Consider the following 22770-nt stretch of genomic DNA (forward strand, 5'->3'; position numbering starts at 1 on the left):
GATAATATTTCATTTTCTTTCTCCTTTTGTATGTGCTTGTGTTTGTTTGTATGCGTGTCCGAAAGAGAGCGTATTTTATAGATTACTATTATTTTTTACTATTATTATTATTATTATTATTATTATTATTATTATTATTATTATTATTATTATTATTATTATTATTATTATTATTATTATTATTGGAGAAACACTTTAAAGACATGTATAGTTTGATGAATAATCTGCGTCTTCTCTTTTTCTTTCTTCTTACTTCTTACTATTATTACTCATGTATAAACACCTATATACATACTTACATATATTAAAACAAGAAAGGGAAAGATAACATTAAAGGAAAAAGGAAGAAAAAAAGAAGAAGCGGATTCAATTTACTATTACTGCAAGGGAATAAAGAGAAGCACGTTACAGATACACGTACGCACACGGGTGGTGTTCACAGAAGGAAGGAAACAAAAAAAAATATACATATAAGTATAAATACATCTATTTATACTTATATATATAGTTACGTATCCCACATATAGAAGTTGTGTGAGAGCACGTCGATAAGAAAGGAAGAAAAAAAAAAGGAACGATAGAGGAGAGAAGAAATATTAAGAAAGGAAGGTCTGTCAAAAAAAAAAAAAGAGAGAACAAAGAAAGAAAAGGGAGGAGAACAAAACAAAAGCAAAAAAAAACTTAAAAAGAAAAAGATATGACATCTGGTCTTTCCTCCTCTAAAGGTGTTTTGGCGCTATTGAGAGAACCAGACCCTGATGTGCTTCGATTTGCCCTCAAACGATTGGTACAGTTGGTAGACACATATTGGTATGAGATCAGTTCAGATCTTCCACTCATTGAAGAACTGCATGAATCAAGTGATTTGGAGAAAAACACCCAAATGCTCGCCGCTCTGGTGGCTTCAGAAGTGTATTTTCATCTCGGTGCGTACAGTGAATCTGTGCACTTTGCCCTCGCAGCGGGATCAGCTTTTAATTACACAGAACGTTCCATCTACACAGATACTATTCTCAGTTGTTGTATCGATCAATTTGTTCAGTATCAGGAACAACCAGAGGAAACACGTGGGGAACTCGACCCCCGTTTGGAGGATCTTTTCACCGCATTGACAAATAAATGGATATTGCAAGAGGATACTCCAGTAAAGGAATTGGTCGGATTTACTATTCGTGCAAGACGAATTGATTTCCTTGAAAAAGTACTACGACAACATATAGCTGCTACCAAATCTGCTGCTATTTTGAATTTTACCTTTGATGTGGCTAATGTTTTGCTTCGTGATATAGTTTTCAGACGAAAAATATTACGTCTCTTGGTAGATCTTTATGCCCAGGAAGACTTAACTACAGTTGATTACTTTTCTCGTGCACAATGTCTTTTATTTCTTGGTGATTCCCATTCTACAGCAAGTTTAATGAATAGTCTTATTTACGCAGGTGATAAAGCAACGGCATATCAACTTGCATTTGATCTCTATGAATATGGAAATCAAGAATTTTTAACCGCAGTTTCTATGGAAATCAGTAATATGGGAGAAAAAGCAGTAGAAGTACAAACGTCCACTGGTGATAATACTACTTCTACTTCATTGGAAATTAAACAAGAAGGAACTATTAATAACGAAGGTACTACAGAAGGAGCAGAAGGTACAGAAGGTAAAAAATATTCTGTTGTACATAAAAATATTCTTCTTATTCTTGCAGGTGAAACTTCAACTTCATTCTATTACAAATTTTTGTATACTCATTGTAATGCAGATATTCATGTTCTCAATCGTATTAAGCAATCTATTGACTCCAAAAAGTCTGTGCCACATAATGCCACAGTGATTGCTCATGCTCTTATGTACTGTGGAACTACAATTGATGCATTCCTTCGAGGAAATATGGAATGGTTAGGTAGAGCTAACTATTGGGCAAAGTTTGTTGTTACTGCCTCTATTGGTGTTATTCATCGTGGTCATATCACGGATTCCCTTGCTTTGGTGGATCAATATTTACCAGGTAATAATATGGGACCTTTACCTTATCAAGAAGCTGGTGCATTATATGCTTTGGGTTTAATTCATGTACCTGTTGGAGTGGCTTGTAATCGTAAAACTATTGAATATTTAAAAGATACAATGCGAAAATACAGTGCAAGTGAACAAATTATTCATGGTGCTTCATTGGGTATTGGTCTTTCCGCAATGGGATTAAAAGATGAATCACTTTTTGATTCTCTTTTTACTTGTGTAAGTGGTTGTGATGCTGTTGGAAGTGAAGGTGCGGCACTTGGTATTGGTTTGGTTATGATGGGCAGTGGTAACCGTCAAGCCATTCAAGATATGAGAGCATTGGCATCTGAAGATAATCAAAAAGAAAAGACTATTCGAGGTATTTCTATGGCTATGGCTCTTATGATGCTTGGTCAAGAAGATGAATGCTGGACATTAGCTAATGAACTTCTTGAAAATGCAGATCCATGGGTACGTTTAGGTGGTTGTTTTATGCTTGGTTTGGGATATGCCGGTGCGGAAAACAGTAAAGTGATTGAACGTTTATTAAGTGTAACAGTAAAAGATACTTCTGATGATGTTCGACGTAACGCTGCTACTATGATTGGATTTCTTACTATTAAAGATCCTATGCTCTGTTTAGAGCTTGTTCGAGTTTTGGTGGATAGTTATAATCCACATATACGTTATGGAGTTGGAATGGCATTAGCAGTAGCAGCCGCAGGTACAGGAAATGCTGAAGTAATTGAAGTTTTATGGGGATTAACAGAAGATCTTGTGGATTTTGTACGTCAAGGGGCATATATCGCTCTTGCTATTGTTATGGTACAAGTTACCGAAGCAGAAAATCCTAAAGTGAAAGAACTTCGTGATAATTACTTTAAACGAATTTCTGGACGTAAAGAAGATATGTGTTCTAAATTTGGATGTATTATCGCTTCAGGTCTTTTAGATGCTGGAGGACGTAATTGCACCTTTGCATTACATCGTCAACGTCATCGCTTGGATAAAGCAGTGGTAGGTATGTTTGTATTCTTACAATATTGGTACTGGTTCCCATATATTCTTATGATTTCCCTATCCATGCAACCAACCTGTTTTATTGGATTAAATGATAAACTTGAGCTCCCTGAGTACAGTTTTAAGTCTAATGCCCCACCGAGTCGCTTTTCTCTTCCCAAGAGTATTCTTGCAGAGAAGAAGGAGGCGAAGGCGACTGCTGTTAAGGCGGTTGTTCTCTCCACAACAAAGAAGGAGGAACAGTTTAATCGACTTAAACGAATGAGTACCGCCGGTAAGGCAGCGGAAACGGAATCCTCCAATAAGACACCAGCAAAAACAGGGAAAGCGGCAACGACTGTAAAAGAAGAAGAAGAAAGAGCAGCAGAAGTGGTTCAAAAAGAGACAGAGGTAGAAAAGAAAGAAGAACCAGAACCAAATATGGTGATTTTAACCAATCCATCTCGTATAACAGCCAGACAGTTGGCAGTGGTTTCGCATGACTATGATAATCGTTTTGTTCCACTTAAGCCAAATCCGTATGGAGTTTGTCTATTACGCGATACAAAGCCGACGGAGGGTTTGCAAAAGATTATCTCCGATATGGGATGGAACAGTGGTGAGGATGCGCCACCACCAGAGCCATTTGCATGGCCGTAAGAAAGGAATATGAGAGAGAGAGAACAGAAGGGAATGAGATGATGATGGTGATGATGATGATAAGAACAGCAGCAATGATGCAACGACAAAACGAAAAAAAAAAAGATGGAAACTATGTAAGAGTGAGGGGATTCGGTGAGGGTTTGTTTTTGTCCTTGTTTTGATTTATAATATCTACCTATGACTCTTGGTAAGAGCGTGCGAGAAATAAAGGTAAAAGAAAAAAGAAAAGAGCAGAGTGTGTCTCTGTCCACTCATTTATTTTTGTATCTTTTTCTTCTTTTCCATCTGTTTGGCTATTTGTCTGTTTATCCTTCATCTTTCTCCTATACCCTCTGTACGTATCTCTACGGCGTGCAAAATAGTGCGTATTTGTGTTTCTACGTGTTATCTGTGTTGACAATAAGAATGTTACAATTGCAGTTACAAGAGAAGGAAAAGAAAAGGAAAAAAAAATTATGAAACGTGCAAAAATAAGAAAGAAAAAAAAAGAGAGAGATATCGCGACCTGGTGATAGGAAGGAGTGTGTATGTAGTAGTTATTCACGATAACACCTCCAATGTGATGGCATCCTCTCTTTTTTTTCTCGTTTTCTCCCTACTACCCTTATTATATATGAAGACTTATTTTCTTTTTCTTATTTGATTACATGTATATATATATATATATATATATATATATATATATATATTTTCTTGCATCCAATCCTTCTCTTGTATATAAGTATATATATTTGCTTTTGTTTTTCTACTTCTTTCTTATACAAATATATATATATATATATATATACAGAAGGGGGGGGGGGGGGAAACCATAGTCTTCTTTCCCTTGTCTTTGGAACATATTATTAGAGATGCTTTTGCAGTTCAATTGGGATCGTCTAGACATTACCGCCGCGGAGGCCATTCGTGCGTTAGTGAATACAAAATTAGAAGAAGAGCTACAACGACGCCGTGAAGCTGCCAACTCTACAACAGCCCCAAACCAAGGAACTACTACTACCACTACTACTAATAACAATAACAATACTAATAATAGTGGTAGTAGTAATAGTAATAGTAGTAGTGGTGGTGGTGGTGGGGGCTGTGTGGAGTCTCTGTGTGTGACGAGTGTGGAGTGGGGCAACACGCCTCCCTTCGTGGAGGTTGTGGCGATTGACGACGCGATGGACTTCAGCCACGCGAACTCCACATCACACGACCCGCTGAGTTCCCTGCACGGCGGCGACGGCGGCAGCGAAGCGGACTCCACCGCCTGCGGCTCCCCCCCAACGCCCCTCGCCTCCAACACCGCAGGCGGGGGAGTGGCGGGAGGAGGGGGATCGGCCAAGTGGACGTCTGGGGGAATAGCGGGAGGCGGGGGGCCGGGAACAACGGGGGGGCGGGATCGATTGGCGTCTTATGTGGGCCCGGGTGGTCTTTACATCTCGTTGCATGTCACGTACGGGGGATCGATGCGGCTGTCGGTGTCTTCAGTGCTGCGGTATGATATTCCGCTTGGTTCCGCGGCGACTCTGCCGGTGCGTATGCCACTAACACTGCAGTTCTCTAAAATGGATATGGATTTTTACCTTTGTGTGAATATTCACCATAATGCGTGTCGTATATGGATGGAACCAGGGAAACTCTCCACATCCCCAATAACGCGAATGAATGTCATGGCAGTTTTTGGGGAACGTCGGAGTCATTCATGGCGGTTATCAGAGTCTGTTGCTGGAACGACACTAACAATGGATGAGTTTGAAGCATCAGATGAGTGTACACATGCCGATAGTAGTCATATTGGGTCAGAAGAAGAAGAAGATGCTGTCTTTATGGATGAAACGGCCATCTCACAATTTGTGTTAAGCGAAATACGAGCGGTGTTGCAAGATAAAATACTTTTTCCACATTTTGTAGTGGTACCTTTGGGTGTGTGAAAAAAAAAAAAGAATCGTTTTGAATAATGAATGCCTTTTTAGTTTTGTTTGCTCCCACTCTTTGTTGTTATTCTTTTACTTCGTGTATGTTTAGTGTACATCCATCGTTACATGTTATTCCACTATTAACCATGTGTTCCTTTATTTGTATATATATATATATATATGTTTGTTTTATCTTTCTTGTTGTTGTTGTTATTCTTTGTTTTTTTTTGTTCTTTTTTTTATTTTCTATTTTGACCCGTTTAATTCTTCATTTCCACATAATACCAAACTTGTTATATATATATATATATAGGTGTACTTGTGCCAACAAGACGGAAGCTGTTGGAGGGAAAAAAATCACCACTGGAAGTAAAATAAAGAGGCAGGAGATAGTTGAATATTGGAAGAAAGGTGTATTTAATTTTTGCTGATTTTGTAAAATATTTTTAATCAATACGAGAACGTCAGAGAAATCATCACTGCCTAAAGAACGTTTTCTTCCAGAAACGCATCCTTCACCGCCATCATCATTCAAAAGAAGCAGAAGTGTAAGATCGCAGAATACCACCATGGATTCCCCAACCATTAACTCCGACTCAACCGACAGAACGGCTAACGCAAAAACAATAAACAGCAAAGGTACGACGCCTCGTGGAATCACACAGTTCACAACTTTAGATGCCTTTGGATTATCCCCACAAATGGAAACAACACCGCATTTACCCCAAAATGAACAGAAAAAGACTTGTCCGCATAGTCGTGCAACTTCTACTAGTAGTTCTGTTGATTCAGCTGTACGTCGTTTACATGCTATACGAATGAAAATTAATATGGCTAATGCTATTGTTCAGAATGCCGTACAAAATGCTAAAGCTCCCATGACACCAGAAGAACGTAAAAGGGAAATGTTACAATTAGAAGCAGCAAAACTCATTATATTTGTCGGTCGACAATTCAATATTCGGGAAGAATTACAAAACGTTCTTGGACAAGCGTATGATGAGATAGAGAGCATTGGACAATTTCGCAACTCTAACATGAGTGAAGCCCCATTTGCGCCTAAAGAAGCTCCACCCGATTTGTCCTTGAAAGAATTAAGAAGAATAACCGCAGAGATGGAAGCCGTTTTAGAGCAGGAAAAGGTGAAGAGAGGTAAGACTGGTAAAGAACCACAACTTTCAGCAAATAAAGTGAATTCAAACCTCTCTGAACTTCTTTGGATTATTGAATCATTAGAGTTGGAAATGCCAGCATCACAGTATTCAGATATTGAAGAAGAAATTGGTAGCCATTCTTTGACCACTACCATGAGCAGCAGTCCAATGAGTGAATTACTAAAACAACGACAGGAATGCAAAGAACAACAACTACTACTGCAGAAACAACAACAACAATCATTATCTCAGACGAAAATTTTGACGCCTGTTCCACAGTTCAGTCAATCCCTGGATCCATTAGCATCAGATATGACACGTATGAATATTGTTGTTAACAGTTCACACTCAAGTGTTGGGGAGTCACAAACGAGTAGTGTTAAGGACGATAAATTGATTGCCTTTTCTGTGGATAATGAATCTGTTGGTTGTACAGTACCGGAAGCTGCAGAATTAAAACTGCTTCAATTTATGTATGACGCTATTGCTCAGAATGAAGAAATTTCCGAAATGGATGCTAACAAGGATAAACATAGTCAGCAAGAGGTTTTTGAGGAAGAACAAAAAGAAGGGAATATTCCCCTTGATTCTGAAGGTAATTTACCACACTCTAAAAGAAAAAGTGGTCATCGTAAATTACCTGATTTAGCAAAACAAATGCCTGCAAAACCCCCTTTCCAAATACCATGGAATGAAGCGGGTGTGTTAAAGTCTACTGTTATGGATTTGGATGAAGAAGAATCAAAAGGAAAAGGTGATAAAGAAAATGAGGAAGAAATGCAGCCTTCTCAGAGTGATAGAACAGGCGGTACATCTTCTAATCGAATGTCAATGTCTACGATGCAGTCAACTGTATTAGATAATCCATCATTTGCGTCATGGGTGCGACCGGCACTTCCTACTATGCGTGTGCTACCAATGCGTTCAGATCTTATTGAGATCCTGCAGAAACTCTATGAAAATTTTAACTATAATCATCACTTTCGACAGTGTCGACCAGCAAAGGAAAGTGTTCCTGGTAAGTCTCAGGCAAACTACGCTGAGGAGATGATGAAACGGCTAGAGCGTCCAAAAGGTGAAAGACGACTAAAAGCTGATAAAAAAGAGGAAGAAGAAGATTTCCTTACCACATGGAGAGAAAAAAGTCTTTCCATAACCGAAAATGAATTAATTCGGAAGCGGTCTACAATGAATAATCGCGTAAGTATTCTGGATGAGCCTGAAAGTAGTCCACCGCTTCCAGAGAAAGAATCAGCAACACCAGCACAAGAAGATGAACTACCGATTAGTAGGCTTTCATCAACTTCTCCCCCTGAAATCCATGATGAAACCACTCTCTTATCTGTTGAAGTGGGTGATGGATTACTATTTGTGATAAAGGGACGAGGCGAAAAAATTCCGGGGGCTCATGCAAAACGAAAGAAGCGAAACAATTCTTCAACTGGAGAAGAACGAAAAAAGATTGGAAAAGGGAGAAATAGTATTGCAAATAGTTCAGGCAGAAATAGTCTAGCTGGAGATAAAGGAAAGAATGAAAAGGAAAAGGGGAGACCGGGATCTGTGTCCACACTCCCTGTGGAGGCAGATACAAAGAAAACTGAGCCTGAGTTTGATAATTATACATTGTATGCTATGAATCATTCTAACAAACCTGTATCTGGAGTTGTGAATATTGACATGAAAAAATTTCAAAATCTAAAACTTAAAGCTCTTCTTGATTACACTGTAACTAAAAAAACTATTACTGTGAAATTACCCCCACACAACAGTCAAGCAGTATTGACACTTCATCCTATAAAGAAAGGAAAAGAAGTTCTATTCAAAGATGCCTTAAATTTTGAAGAAGAAAAAGCAGAAGAGGAAAAAACACCATCTGAATCAGAACGAGCATCTAGATCGGTTGATAAGGGAAAACTATTCAAGACACCTTCAACAGGAAAAGTTTCTTCGATTAGTACAATCTCAAACGTGACGTCAACAGGAAATTTGCAATCAACTTCTTCCCCTGCTTCTCGTTCAGAGGGAGAAAAAGTGTCAAAAGAGACAAAAGAGATAAAACCTTCTATTCCAGCAACTCTGGAAAAAGATAATGAGAAAACAGATACTTCTGCTGTTGTTTTAGATTCTCATGGAGATGAACCACGGAAGTCAGATGGTCAAGTGGGTAAAGTTCCGATAGGAAAAGACACTCAACATAAACTTTCCGAACCTGAAAAGAATCTGGGTGGTATCAAGAAAAAGACAAAGGATAATGATAATGATGATGATGATGCAGAAAATGATTACAGTGGTGATGTTATCATTACGAAAAAGAAAAGTTCTTATAGGAAAAGCCCCCCTAACTTCCTATTCCCTGGAAGCATTGGCTCTGAGTTGAATTGGGGTAATGTATTAGGTGAAGGAGCTCATGGGGCTGGAGGTTTTGATGATGATCTTGACTCAGAGAATGCTGACGTGAAAGGTGTAGCAGATTCATGGAATACTAACAAACTTCAAGAGCCCAAAGAAGGTGAAAAAGAAATGAAACAAGAATCAAGGCAAGAGAGTAAAAATGTAATTCCATCACGAGGTGGAAAGGATAATGTGGATGTGAATAAGCATGGGAGAATATCAGAAGTAAAGGGAACAGGTAAGGCGCATCCAGTACGGGGTACTAGTGGTAATTCGCCAACGTTAACACCTGTGAGTGAATGGGGAAAACCTCTTAAAGATCCAAAAGAAGAAGCACTCGAAAGGGATCGCGTAGTAAAGTCTGTTTTACAGTCTTCTGCTTGGCCTTCCGATGCTAATAATGCTGCAAAAATAGCTGCTGGACGTAAAAGTGAGGATGAAAAAATGGATGCTATTGTAGATGAAGCCCTTAATTACTCTGGTTCCTCTTCACCTTCTCAACGGTATCCAAGTGGGCGTCTTGATCATAGTTACAGGGGTGCTGAACAAGTTGTGGCTACTTTCCTTCATCATATTGCAGAAGAAGAGGAGTTGGGTCCAGAATATACTCAGGATAGTGATAAAAATGAGGATATGGGTGATATTATTTCCCTTATGGCCTATTCTTCTTCTCAACGACATGGAATGCAAACTCACGAGGGAGATATTGGAGACTTTCCTCCTATAGAGTTGAACCAGCAAGAAAAAGGAGAAGGGCAACAAGCATCTCGATCAACCTCTGCAGCAGAAAATAGAATGAGATCAGGTGGGGAAAAACAGAATCAACTAGGCCTCGCTCTTAGTTCACCTTATCTGGGAGACACAGAAGGAAAAGAAGCTATTGCGGATTTATCTTCTTCTTCTTCTTCTTCTGTTAAACATCATTCCACTACAACAGGGAGTAGATTGTCGAATGAAGAAACGCGAACCAGCCGTTCTCATAGACAAACTGTAGATGGACGTCTTTTCTCTACTGATAATTCAGGTGCTTCTGGTACTCCTGTTGTTTTCTGTGAGACCTGTGCTGCAAGTTTGCGTCATGCCTCCGATTCTTTTCCTAGAAAAGGCAGTGATAGCATTACGGATGCTGCTCGTCACTCTTTACGAGTTACATCAGGTGCATATTGGAAGGGAACAAAAGGTAGTACGAGTGTAATTACAGATATTGAAGGAGAAAAAGGAAAGGGTACGAGTATGAGTACAAAACTACAAGATAAAAGCTCTTCAACGCCCACAAAACCACTTTCACCATATGATACAACTCTTCAAAAATTACAAGCACAAGAGCAAGATAAACTGCAGAGAGATTCAATGCTATCGGTAGCAACTAAAGAACATGAATATGCTATTCTGAAGGAAGAAGAGCTGATGACCACAGGTCGAATGCGTGTATACACAGAAACGCGTCCAGGTGGTCGAGTTGCAATTCTCGTGCCTGAGAAAATGGATACTGTTCCAGTTCCACCTTCGGCTATTGTACCAGATGCAAAAAGTATTAATAAGATGACAGCATCAGAAACCAAAAAACCACCACTTTCTACTGTTGAAATGTTTGCACAAGGTATTCGAAGTTCTCTACATACTAATGCACGTCAAGTTATTGCACATGGTAGTAGTAGCAATATTCCCAATTACGAAGGTTCTTTCCGTCGAATAAGTGAAAAGGGTTCCAAAAAGAAAAGTGTTGATGGTATCCGCTATGCTGCACTTCCCCCACTTTCTGTTCTCTACACCGCCGATACAGTTCATGAAGTAGACGATGTGGAAGCCGCAGAGGAGGAGGCGCGAAATCTCTTCATGCGTGATCCTGCGAGATACGACTGCGTGGTGGACGATCTCGTAAGCCGTGCCCTGGCGAAAGTCCAGGGAGAGGAGGAAAAAGAAAGAGAAGCTCAAGCACAAGACGCCCTATTCATCCAGCAAATCGTCTTCCCAAGTGCGGACGGCCTCCACGCCACCACTACTACTCTTGCTTCTACTACTCCTATTATGGGATCCCGCCCCCCATCTGCCCACATCCGCCTCGAACTCGACGATCATCTCGAGCAGCAGCGGCGGGCCCGTCGTATTATCGCGTACATTCTCCTCGAGATGCGGCGGATGTGGCGGCGGCGGGAGATGGAGGCGAATGTCGCGCTGCGGGCCGCCGTTGACCGCCAAATCCGCCGGGCCCGACGACTGGCGTGGCGCGTGGAGCGGCGGCGGGTTTTGGGGCTCCGCGCGATGTTAAATCTTCTCGACCGGGCGACCGGCAGACGCCGCGGGTGGATTCCGCCGATCCCCACCACCGCCGGGCATAACAGGAACTACGGATATAATTATAATCACTACAAGAAAGAGGCGGCGGGCGATGGGGTGATGGTGGAGGCGTGGGAGCGGGGCCCGTGGCGGCCGCCGATGAGTCTCGCACGCCAGCAGCGGATTTTACCAATTCAAGTCGTGCGGCAACACCCCGTCCGCAGTCCATCGCCGCAGCACCAAATAATACAGGAACAACAACAACAACAACAACATGTGCTGCTTGGGTACAAACGTACACTGTTGGAGCCTTATATAACGCCGGCGGTGCGGATGCGGCATGAGCGTCGTACACGGTACGCGGCACCGTTTCAGAGGCCCACGAAGAGGTTTTCACCACAAGAGGAGTGGATGGATGGAACACCCAAAATATAATGGGGAGAATAATAATAATAATAATAATAATAATAATAATAATAATAATAATAATAATGAGAAATGGAAAGTGGAATGGATGTTATACGACTTTTTTTTTAGTTGTGCGTGGATCCGTGTGTCTTGTTTGCCTTTTCTTTCTCATGATTTTTTTTCTCTCCGTGTTTGCTTGTTTGTTTTATTGCTTCTTTTTTTTCTACATGTATGAATGGTGAGAAGTAATGACAATAATGGTGGTGGTGTGCTGCATAATCGTATGCAAATGTAACCTGTATTACTATTTGTAACAATAGCAATATATTACGTATGTAAAATAAATGAAACAAAATAGTGCCAGTTCTTTCATTTGAATCTTCGAAATTTTTCTTTTTCGTTCAATTAGTGTGTTACATATATCTTTGAATTTCGGGAATATGATTTGCGGTACTTTCTCCTTCTAAAAAAAAACATAAATGTGCTCTTCTGATTGTTCTTTCCTTTGAAAGATATAATGTTATTGCTCTGTATGACTCTGTATTTTTTCTTTTTTCTTCTTTGGTATTAGTGATAAGTTTGTAGGGCACGTGATATTCACTCAGAAACAAAAATTAGGGTTCTTCAAGGCATTCTAGTTTTCAGTTGTGTTATTTACTCACAAAAAAAGAAAAGAGAATAACAATGTCGAAAACAACAATAACAAGAAGAATAATAGTAGTAAAAGTATTATTTCTTACAATATTATTTTTAGTTGTGCACGCACCACTCTCTCACAGTATACATGGGAATACTTCAAATATTTCAATAGTAGATAATAATAGTTTAAAACATTTACAGACAACAAGCTCAACTTCTACGACTTCAATAACAGAATCGAAAACTTTTTCCTCTACTCTTTCTTCCTCTTTATCAATTTCAGATGGTTCTACATATACTGCATCGTCTTCCTTAACAAATACACCTTCTATTCTCGTATCTAGTACCCGAACACTACCGTATTCACCAACTATTTCAATAACCATTTCACATACACCATCATTGGAGGAAATTCCAGATAATATGTATACTAGAGCAGAAAGTTGCGGAATTGAAACGGTAAATCGATGTGCAGAACAATTCTGTAATTGTATAACTAATGTACCACGAGATCCACATACTTCTTTCTGGAATTCTAGAAATGGTATATACCAATGTGATGAGGAGGCAAATAGAAACTGTTATTATATTCAGTATTGTGCGCGTGAACGTGTATCATGTATATGGAATGCTTCTTTTGAATATCAAAAGGATCAATTTCGTTGGGAAGCTTCTCGTATTTCTTTGAATAGTATGAACACTGTGTTCAATAACCCTGAAGCTGGTGTATGTCATGGATTAAAACATGTTTATGGTAATTTTAGTCAACTTTCACCAGATGTGAGTTATTATGATTCTCAATTCTATAGTGAATGTGTTGATTATGTTACATACTTATTAGGAAGAACTTATGGACTTCTCTGTATTCCAAAAGTTGTCCCCATGTATGCATGTGGTCCATCATTGTTTCCTGTCGCCCCCACAAGATTAAGTAACTACACTTCCATTCCAAAAGGTTCACGTCGACTTGTAATTTCCATACGAGCACGTATTGTCGGCAATTTCTCTGCCATCTTTAATGACTCTGAAACCACAGAAGGTAAGTGGAATCATGAAAACTGGCTAAATAAACTAAACCGCGGTATGTATACATCCTTTCGGGATGCCATTGGTGTGGACGGGGAATTCGCCATGAGCTATGCAGCTGAATGTATTACGGTCTATTACAACGTTGGTGTGGGCGATGCGGATCCATGGGTGGGGGATTTGGTCACGGCAAATGCCTTGCGTTTGATGCTGCGTAATGTCTCATGGATGAACCAGGCGCAAGTCGTCGTGAGTGCCGCACGATGTACATCCAACCTCACTGTTCCGATTGTGGTGTATGGGGTGAAATTTGAGGCCAGCACGGGGCAGTTTGAAGAGAAACTCTGTAATGGGAGTTGTGTGGCGGGTTTAACAGTTGCCGCCGTTTTGGCGTTTGTGGTGTTTTTTATTTCTACCACGTTGTGCTTGAGACGTCCACAGCGGAGGTATTCGATGTTTGATATTGCCTACGACTCTGAAGAGGAGATGGATAATACTATTGAAAGACAACCAATGAAGCAATAAATAAATGGATAAATAAATCCTCCTCCCCCTGACCTTTATTATTATTTAGCTTATTGCTGTTGTTGTTATTTCTAATTGGATCAGACAAATAACATTTACCTTTGTGTGCCTGTGTCGATGTGTAAGAACTCAACGGTAGTTTTGATTTTGTGTATTCTCTCAGTGATTAAAACGAAGAAAAAAAGGAGGGGCGAAAAAGAAAAAGAAAAAAAGCAGAGGTGTACAAAAAAGAGAGGTATATGAGTGGTAATGAAGAAACAAAACAAGTTAGAGGACAAAATTGAATCTACTACTAATTACATTACCCTTTTTTTCTATTTTTTTTTTGTAATTCGTGTGCTCTATTTTCTCCCTTTTTCTCGTATATGGTTGATAAGTAGGGTAGTTATTTCTTTATTGTGTTTGAATAGAACTACTACATTTGCTTTTGCTGATTATTATTATTATTATTATTATTATTATTATTATTATTATTATTATTATTATTATTATTATTATTATTATTATTGTTATTTTTCTCATATTCGTTCAAAAATTTGTGTATTTGTATCAAAAGTTCTTTTTATTTTCCCCATATTTAGAGTATTCTTTTTCTTTCTTACTTTTCTACAAATTAACCCCATTCTTATTTCTTCTCTTTCTCTCTCATTGTATCATGCCTATTTCTTCTCTTTGTCCCCCTTTCTATTATTTACACCGATGACTTCATCCTATTGCATTCTGCAAGAGAGTGCCGGTGTACCAATAATGGGATGTTCACAGAGTGAGCTGCGAGCCCGGCGATTAGATTATAATGAGATGCCAATAACATCATCATCTTTACAGGCGGAAAACGAAAATAGCGGCCGGGTGAATCCCACAGAACGGCGGGCCTCACAAGGTGTGAGTGAAAATAATAATAATAATAATAATAATAATAATAATAATAATAATAATAATAATAATAATAATAATAATAATGATAATAGTAATAATAATCGACAGCCGGTGGTGAAGATGCCCCCGCCTGTTCCGCCGGGTTGTTGGTACGCCCAGCCCTTCACAGAAACCACAAGGATGAATCTCACGGAATATCACGTGAAACAGCGGGGAAATGTCGTCTTTTCAAGTGCGTATATTCCAGTGGGATCATCGGAGTTGGAAAATCTCCCCGGTCATGCCCCATTCGTGCGAACCACACTAAAACTGGGAAAGGATCTTGTCTATGGTATGGCATATCTTTATAGCACACCACTCTTTATTGAACATAACTGGCGTTCACGGGTGACCCATTACAATAAAATATGTCAAGCCCAAAGCAAACAAAAGCAAAAAGAGGAAAAAGATCCATCACCTTCTTCTAGTATGTTGTTTGGGGATAAGGAAAATATTCAACGGGACCTTACGAAAACTATTTACGATCGACCATATTTTGATACTTTTGTTGCTTTTAAAGTTTTTGTTGATGATAAACTTGTACCAGATCATTATCCTTCAAGCAAAAGTATTCCCAATTGTACTGCTACTATATTCACAAGTGAGGCCTTTAATAATTGGATCTGTATTCCGATTGTACTTATTGGTTATTTAAATAATTTTATGTTAAGTACAATTACCTTGTATAGATATCTCTCACTCAACTTTGTTGAGTACTTATTACAGCAATCAAGCACCTTGTATGGAAATAATTTTTTTGATCCCGAAGAAAATAAAGATAAAGCTGCAGATGGAAACAGTGAAGAAGAAGTCAAACGAGTGTTTAAAGTACGAGTTGAAGTGGTATACGGTTGTCGATCAGAGATGAACTTCTGCACTGAATATATCTCGAAAGGAAGTGTTAATATTGTCATGACAAAAAAGTCAAGAGTGGCACTAAAATCATATGAAGAAAAACTTCGAAAGTTAATTCAACGCAGTCAACCAACATATGATCAACTTATTCCAATGGATCGTTTGGCTTTAGTAGCACAAGAGCAACAACAACCACAACGATTACGAGTTTGTCTTTTCTGTAATTCCCCATTACGTTTCACCTGCACTATTTGCGGGGCGCAGCTCTGCGGTACAACTGCCTGTGTCTGGCGACCTTTTACGGGTTACCCACACGGATGTTCTATACACAAAGCTCAGATATAAACTTTGTGGAAAGGCGTTTACAAAATAAAATGGAATAATTAATAATAAGGAACAAAGGAAGAATGAAGAGAAAAAGAGAAGATTCTTTTTTTCCTTCTTTTTTCTTTTGTGTGTATGTTTGTGCTTGTTTTATTCTTTTTTTTTATTATCTTTTTATGTGTAATGCTCCAATTATTTATGGAGTAGAGATATGCCTTTCACCCACGTAGCTTTGTCGTTTCTTTTTTTTGCTTTTTTGTCTATCTCAATATATATCGGTTTTTTGTTGTTGTGCTCTTTTATTTTTATTTTTTTTTTCGCCCTTCTTTAATGTTCTCTGCGCTTCTGATGATTGTCTACCCATTTAGTCCTACTTTTCAGGGGATTTGATCTGTAAATGAGCTGCCAAATGAGAAAAAAACGAAAAGAAAATGGGAAGGGAGTGAGAGAAGAAGGAAAAGAAGAACAGTAAGTAGATAGGTAGAGAATGGATGAATCGGAAGAGGAAGAAGGGACACAGAGCCGTGGATCTCTTATGCGACACGTAATTGTATATGTACTGGTGTATACCTTCAAGACTCTCTCTCTCTCTCGGTTCATTCTTGTTTGCTTTTTTTTTGAATACTGTAGCTGCTACCTATATCTATCTCTCTATCCATATTTCTTTGTTTATATCTATCTCTTCTTCTTATTCTGATTATTCTCGTAGTTCTGGAAAGCTTGCAGAGGGAAGACTGCCCAAGAAGACATAACAAGAATAAATAAATAAATAAATAAATAAATAAATAAATAAATAAATAAATAAATATATACATATATATATATATATATGTATATATACACCACCACAACCAACCATGATGTCTAAACTCTTTCGTCTGGATCTGCAGCGGCATGATAAGCCGGACAGCACTCCTGTCAATCTCGCCGCCCTGCGCCAACGCAGCGCTACGCAGCGCCCCCCGGCCGTCACTATTCCAAAGTACCGCGTGCGTGGGAATTACGTGGAGTATGTGATTGAGTGTGTGGCCGGCGATGCCCGCTGGCACGTCTTCCGGCGGTACCAGCAGTTCAGAGACCTCGACCGCCGCCTGCGCCGCCTCTGCCCGCTGGGCGACCGCCACCACTGCGACTTTGGCGTCCTCCCCGTCCTCGCCGGCAGCCACTGGGCGGAGGTGACGAACCACTCGGCCGACCGCGTGGAGCGGCGCCGGGGGTTTCTCGAGATCTATTTAGTGCAGCTGCTCGTCCCGCAGAACCTCTTCTATGTCGCCGGGACGGCCCTCTACGGGTTTCTGCACGATGGGGAGGTGCCGGTGCGGCAGAGAGGCGGCGGTGGTATTCCACCACTCCTGGGACTCCACGCCACAGAGGAGGAAACGGAAGAAGAGGGAGAAAAGGGAGAAAAGGATGGGAAGGAAGCGGCTGGTTTATTTTTAAAAACTGCACCAACACCATCCAGAGGAGAGGAGGATGGGGATGTGAATAGGGAAAGAAGGTGTAGTACTAGTACCAATAATAGCAGCATCCATAGTAGTAGAAGCAAGAAGGATGAGGTAAAGAATAAAACGGGGAATTCATCTCAGACGAAAGGAGAAAGTGTAATCTCGGAAAAAAGTCCAGTAATGGCATCTGCGAGTCTATCCTCAATAGGAGCAGGATTAAACAGTGAAAACTTAGATATCGAAGATGTTCCATCTAATGATGATACAGATGGTGAAGATGTGCGTCAGCCTCCATGTCGGCCATTATGTTTGCAATGTAATGAAGAATTTTCATCTGTTCTGTATCCACATAGGTGTTTTTCTTGTAAACAACGTTTTTGTCGAAATTGTCTGCGTCGCGTGGAACTAGAGGATGGAGATTGTGTAAAGGCATGTGTACAATGTTATGGAAATTTTTTACGACACGAACATAAGAAAAAAACTGTAAACAGTTCTACTTCCTCAGCATCTGTTGTCTCAAGTAAAAGCAATAATGATGTGAATAAAAGAATTCATAGTGATACTTTACCTCTTGATGATAATTCTACAGTGCGTACAGATGTATCATTGTGTGATTTTATACTTGTTACAACGATAGGACGTGGTACATTTGGAAAGGTTATGAAAGTTATATTTCGTGAAGATGGTAAATTGTATGCTATGAAAGTATTAAATAAATGTATCATTCATAAGAGACGTATGGTTGATTATATTAAAGAGGAAAAAAATATATTAGCTGCACTTACACCACATCCATATGTTATAACTTGTCATTTTGCTTTTCAAACAGATTATCATTTGTTTTTTGTATTTGATTACCTTCCTGGTGGAGAATTATATTCACTTATGTACCCAAAATCTCAACTTTCTTCTGCAGATGTTAGACTTTATATTGCTGAGATTGTCTTGGCCTTGGAACACCTGCATCGCTTTGATATCGTACATCGAGATCTTAAACCTGAGAATATCGTTTTAGGATCTGATGGACATCTTAAATTAACAGATTTTGGACTTGCCAGAATGAACTTTTCTCACATACGACGATGTAGTTTTGTTGGAAGTGCAGAATACCTCGCTCCAGAGACGATTCAAGGGGAATATCAGACAAAGGCATTAGATTGGTGGAGTCTTGGTGTAATGTTATATGAGATGCTTCAAGGTAAACCACCATTTCATGCGGCGAATAATAATGACGTTTATAATAATATACTCACTCGATCATTAGATCTCACTGCACCTTGTTTTACACCTGAATCCGCCTCATTAATTAAACAATTACTACATCGTCAAGCTAAACTTAGACTAAGTGATCCCGCTATCATTAAGGCTCATCCTTATTTTGCCTCTATTGACTGGGATGCACTAGAAAAAAAAGCCATTCCTGCTCCTGTCCGTCTTGAATTAGGTGAAAATGATACAAAATACTTTAAAAGGGAATTTACAGCAGAGTGGGCAGTAATTGTAAAACCTTTAGGTGTGAGTCGAGCTACATTAGATGTCTTAACAAATCGCTTTGGTAATTTTGCTTATGTGAACGATGATGAGTATGTACCTCCATCGCCGTTAAATAAAACAAAACAAGATTTTGTACAGATGTATTCTTCTATAGTAGTGGATGAGTATTCTAGTGGTGGGATAAATCCGCAAAACCTTCATGGAGTGTGGAATCTTATTAAGGTGGAGATGACAACAGCTGATGGGAAAATTGCATATCCGTGGGGAAGTGAAGTATGTGGCATGCTCGCATACTTTCCTGAAGGTTTATTTACTATGCAACTTGCTTTTAAACATAGACGTCGATCGCGTAAATGGAGAATAGATATAGCAACACGGGATGAACTCGTAGATGTGTACAACTCATACGCCGCGAGTTTTGGTAAATATCAGACAAAACCTGGGAGCAACACTGTGGTGCATTTTCCCAGTGGAAGTTTATACCCTACTCTTACACATAGTTCACAGAAGTTCTTTGTTGAATTGTACAAGGGAAATGAAGGAGAGGGGGATGTGGTTATGTTGAAACTTTTCACAGCACCTCATACGATTCGTGGAGATGATTTGAAAGTGAGAACAGTACTAACATGGGAACGAATAGCTTCACCATAGTTGTTGCAGTTTTTTTCAAAGAAAAAAAATGTTTTCCTTTGATTTTTAAAACTCTGTGAATTTATCTTATTTATTGTTATTACTACCACCTTTGCTTGATTGTTTTTTGCTCTTCTTCAACAGAGGTGTGATTCTCTTTTTTTTTTATGGATTTTAATGTTTTTTTCTTTTCTTGTTTCTTTGATTATATTACGACATTTTTTTTATTTGATCTGCCCTGTCAGCAAGGGTTTGCCATTCTTGATTCAATAAGGATGACCCTCTTTTTATTTTCTAAGAACCTGAAGAGATGAATTCTTTTTGGAATCATGGCCATTCCTAATGGCTTGAGTTGTTATTTTTTTTCTCTTTCCCCTTATTTCGGATTATTTTTTTCTTTATTTTCTTATTAATTGGATTATTCCTTAGTGTGTGCCATAGTAGAGAAAGAGTTCAGTGGAATTATCTAAAGAGTCTCTCTATATCTATTTATCTACCTATTTATCTATCTACCTAGCTGTGCGTGTGTGTGTGTGTGTGTGTGTGTTTATACATGCGCTGTGGGGAGTTACTACGACTATGGAAATCACGACGTACATTTCCAATTATGACGGCAATCGCGATGGACTCTACGCGTTGGCAGTTGAATGTATTTGCTGTTCGTGGACATTCTAACACAGTTCCAACATCATCTATTGGAACTCCAATAGTATCAGAGGATGATCACAAACTTGTACCAAATACGAATAGCAACAAGGGCTTTGATGTGAAGCTTCCTTTAAATGCTTTCGAGGCGGAGGCTAGAGAAGACCATCGAACTTCTCCTCCTCCTCCTCCATTCACTAAGGAAGAAAAGGAAAAGGATTATCAAGGAACTCCATCCCAATCTCAATATCAATCAACAGTAGAAGGAAGTTCTACATCGGGATATGCCCCTTGGGAGATTCGGGCACTTCTTCTTCCCCTCATTCCCGCAGGCGGAGCCACAATTCCTCTGCGTGATGTCGTTCCGCTTCTCCCAAAGGCGGCGGGTGAAGAAATGCGACGGGAGGGATCTCCATTAGCGTATATCCAGCGACACTTTGCAGAGGATATAATAGTGAAGGGAACTGAACTCACTCGTCGTGCATTAGTTATAAATAATAATAATAATAATAATAATAATAATAATAATAATAATAATAATAATAATAGTAATAATAATGATAATAGTAATAATAGCACGGGGTTAAGGGGAAATAGAAGAAGTGAAGCTGCACCACCACCGCCGCCTCCTCCTGTTCCATCAGCTTCTGCGAATCAAACAGGTCCAAATCGTTCTTCATATACTGGTAGTGGTTCAAGAAGTCCTTTAGAGGTTTTAGATACCTTGGTAGAATTTATACCAACCTTCTTTGTACAACCACAAATGGTAGCGGATCTTTTACCAAGTGAAATTACAAAACAATTTGCAGATACTTCTTTTCTTTTCTATATTAAACGTTTTCGACACTATATTGATATTCGAGCCAATCATGGAAATACAGAAATTCGTCTACGACCCGATTTTGCCCATCCAAAGCGTGGTATAGCAGATACTCGTTATACTTCAGGAATAAGTGGAAGTGATATGATGAGTCAATTAGCACGTGGTAGAAGACCTCCACGAAATTCAGAAGCTAATTTAATTCATTTCATTGTTCCACGAATGCCAACAAGTTATACACCTATTGCAACAGTTCTACAAGATGTGTCTGACATTGTTTCACGTCATCCCTCTTTTGATCCCCGTCTCGGTGTTACTGGTCTCTTTGAAAAGTATCCAGAGTATTTTCAAATTGTTGATGCAAAACTACGTGTACGTCCATTTCGTAGTGCACCGAATTCATTAGATGATTGTAATGCCACCACTTCTCCACTTCCTGTTATTTACGCTAAAATAAAATCTCTTGTAGATGAGTATGCGGAGGGAAAAGATTACAGTGTAGAGGCGGAAAAGGCAGCGGCGATAGTACCAACAGGGAAACTCTACGCTCTTCTCACTAACGCTGAAAAGTTGGAAGTAAAAGCAAAGTGTCGTTCCTTTCCACGATTCTTGCGATTACATGGCGAAGATATTGTAGTTTCCATAGATAACATGAAGGTTTATCAATTTCGTCCCACCTATGAGAAATGTGCGGAGACTATTATGGATCAACGACTAACCATGAATTCCCTTTCACCGGATGATCCCGTACTTAAAATACCTGCCTCTATGGATGATAATACCTCAGCTGATTGGGCCGTACGGGAGTTGTATGATGCCCTTCCTCTTATGCAGTGTGCCGAGTTGGAGGAAGTTATGTCGTTAATTCCACCTTCTGTTAGAAATGCACTTCCGCAGGAACAAGATAAACTTATTGAACACCTGGCACTTTACCCGGATTATTTTTCTACATGGCCATATCCAGATGACTCAACGGTTATCGTCGTACAACGGGCGAAATTAGAACCTCTTGCTTTACAAGCAGAAGATATCGCACGCATGGTTTTACCATTAATTCCACAGGGAGGAATAGAGGCGTCTAAGCTCTTAACGCGTCTTCCACTTCCACTACAACGACACTTTTACCGACATGGATTAAAAAAAGTACTTGGTGAAATGAAAAATTACTTTTTAGTTATCGGTGATAAAGTAATGCGTGTTGGTTGAGAAAAAAAAAATAAGGGAAATATTATATATTCCTTTTTTTTTGTTGTTATCATCATCACATTTATTATTGTTATTATTATTGGTGTTGCTGTTGCTATATACCGTCATTATTCGTATTTGAAGTCAGATGTTGTTCTTTATACGTAAGAATAAATAAAAATAAAAATAAGAACCATCTCAGAGTGTCGGATCGGTAAGAAAGGAGAAAATCATTCAGAGGAAAGAAATGTTTAAGAAAGAAAAAAGAACAGACAAAAAGGTAACAAAAACAAGAATTCTCTGATTTTATCTCTTCATCTTATATGGGAAGAACATTACCTAATCACTTTTTTTTTAATTTTCACCCCTCCTCTTTCCTCGTTATATGGCTGTTATTTTTTTTCTATTTCTACGTCTTCTAAAATTGTTATTATAAATATTATTGCTTTCTTTCTTCCTTTTTTGTTTGTTTATT

General features: G+C 39.1%; 6 protein-coding genes across 6 annotated transcripts; all 6 read left to right on the forward strand.

The window, feature by feature from the left end:
- Positions 1-697: 697 nt before the first annotated feature.
- LSM04_003703 (Proteasome/cyclosome repeat) lies at positions 698-3658 on the forward strand (the record flags this gene model as incomplete). The annotated part of the gene is made up of 1 exon (XM_067335053.1): positions 698-3658. One exon carries the CDS (start codon positions 698-700, stop codon positions 3656-3658), a length of 2961 nt encoding a protein of 986 aa, XP_067193890.1.
- An 854-nt stretch (positions 3659-4512) lies between these two features.
- On the forward strand, positions 4513-11819 carry LSM04_004868 (uncharacterized protein; the record flags this gene model as incomplete). The annotated part of the gene is made up of 2 exons (XM_067335054.1): positions 4513-5569; positions 6031-11819. 2 exons carry the CDS (start codon positions 4513-4515, stop codon positions 11817-11819), a joined length of 6846 nt encoding a protein of 2281 aa, XP_067193907.1.
- Positions 11820-12476: 657 nt separating this feature from the next.
- LSM04_001320 (uncharacterized protein) lies at positions 12477-13982 on the forward strand (the record flags this gene model as incomplete). Its single annotated transcript, XM_067335055.1, has 1 exon — positions 12477-13982. One exon carries the CDS (start codon positions 12477-12479, stop codon positions 13980-13982), a length of 1506 nt encoding a protein of 501 aa, XP_067193846.1.
- Positions 13983-14681: 699 nt separating this feature from the next.
- LSM04_008739 (uncharacterized protein) lies at positions 14682-16097 on the forward strand (the record flags this gene model as incomplete). The annotated part of the gene is made up of 1 exon (XM_067335056.1): positions 14682-16097. One exon carries the CDS (start codon positions 14682-14684, stop codon positions 16095-16097), a length of 1416 nt encoding a protein of 471 aa, XP_067193989.1.
- An 836-nt stretch (positions 16098-16933) lies between these two features.
- On the forward strand, positions 16934-19666 carry LSM04_002657 (Lipocalin-like domain; the record flags this gene model as incomplete). Its single annotated transcript, XM_067335057.1, has 1 exon — positions 16934-19666. One exon carries the CDS (start codon positions 16934-16936, stop codon positions 19664-19666), a length of 2733 nt encoding a protein of 910 aa, XP_067193872.1.
- Positions 19667-20198: 532 nt separating this feature from the next.
- Positions 20199-22316, forward strand: LSM04_006837 (uncharacterized protein; the record flags this gene model as incomplete). Its single annotated transcript, XM_067335058.1, has 1 exon — positions 20199-22316. One exon carries the CDS (start codon positions 20199-20201, stop codon positions 22314-22316), a length of 2118 nt encoding a protein of 705 aa, XP_067193953.1.
- Between the last annotated feature and the right edge of the window lie 454 nt (positions 22317-22770).

This window comes from Trypanosoma melophagium (genome assembly GCF_022059095.1).
Source record: "Trypanosoma melophagium isolate St. Kilda chromosome Unknown ctg14segment1, whole genome shotgun sequence".
In the NCBI taxonomy this organism is placed as follows: domain Eukaryota; phylum Euglenozoa; class Kinetoplastea; order Trypanosomatida; family Trypanosomatidae; genus Trypanosoma; species Trypanosoma melophagium.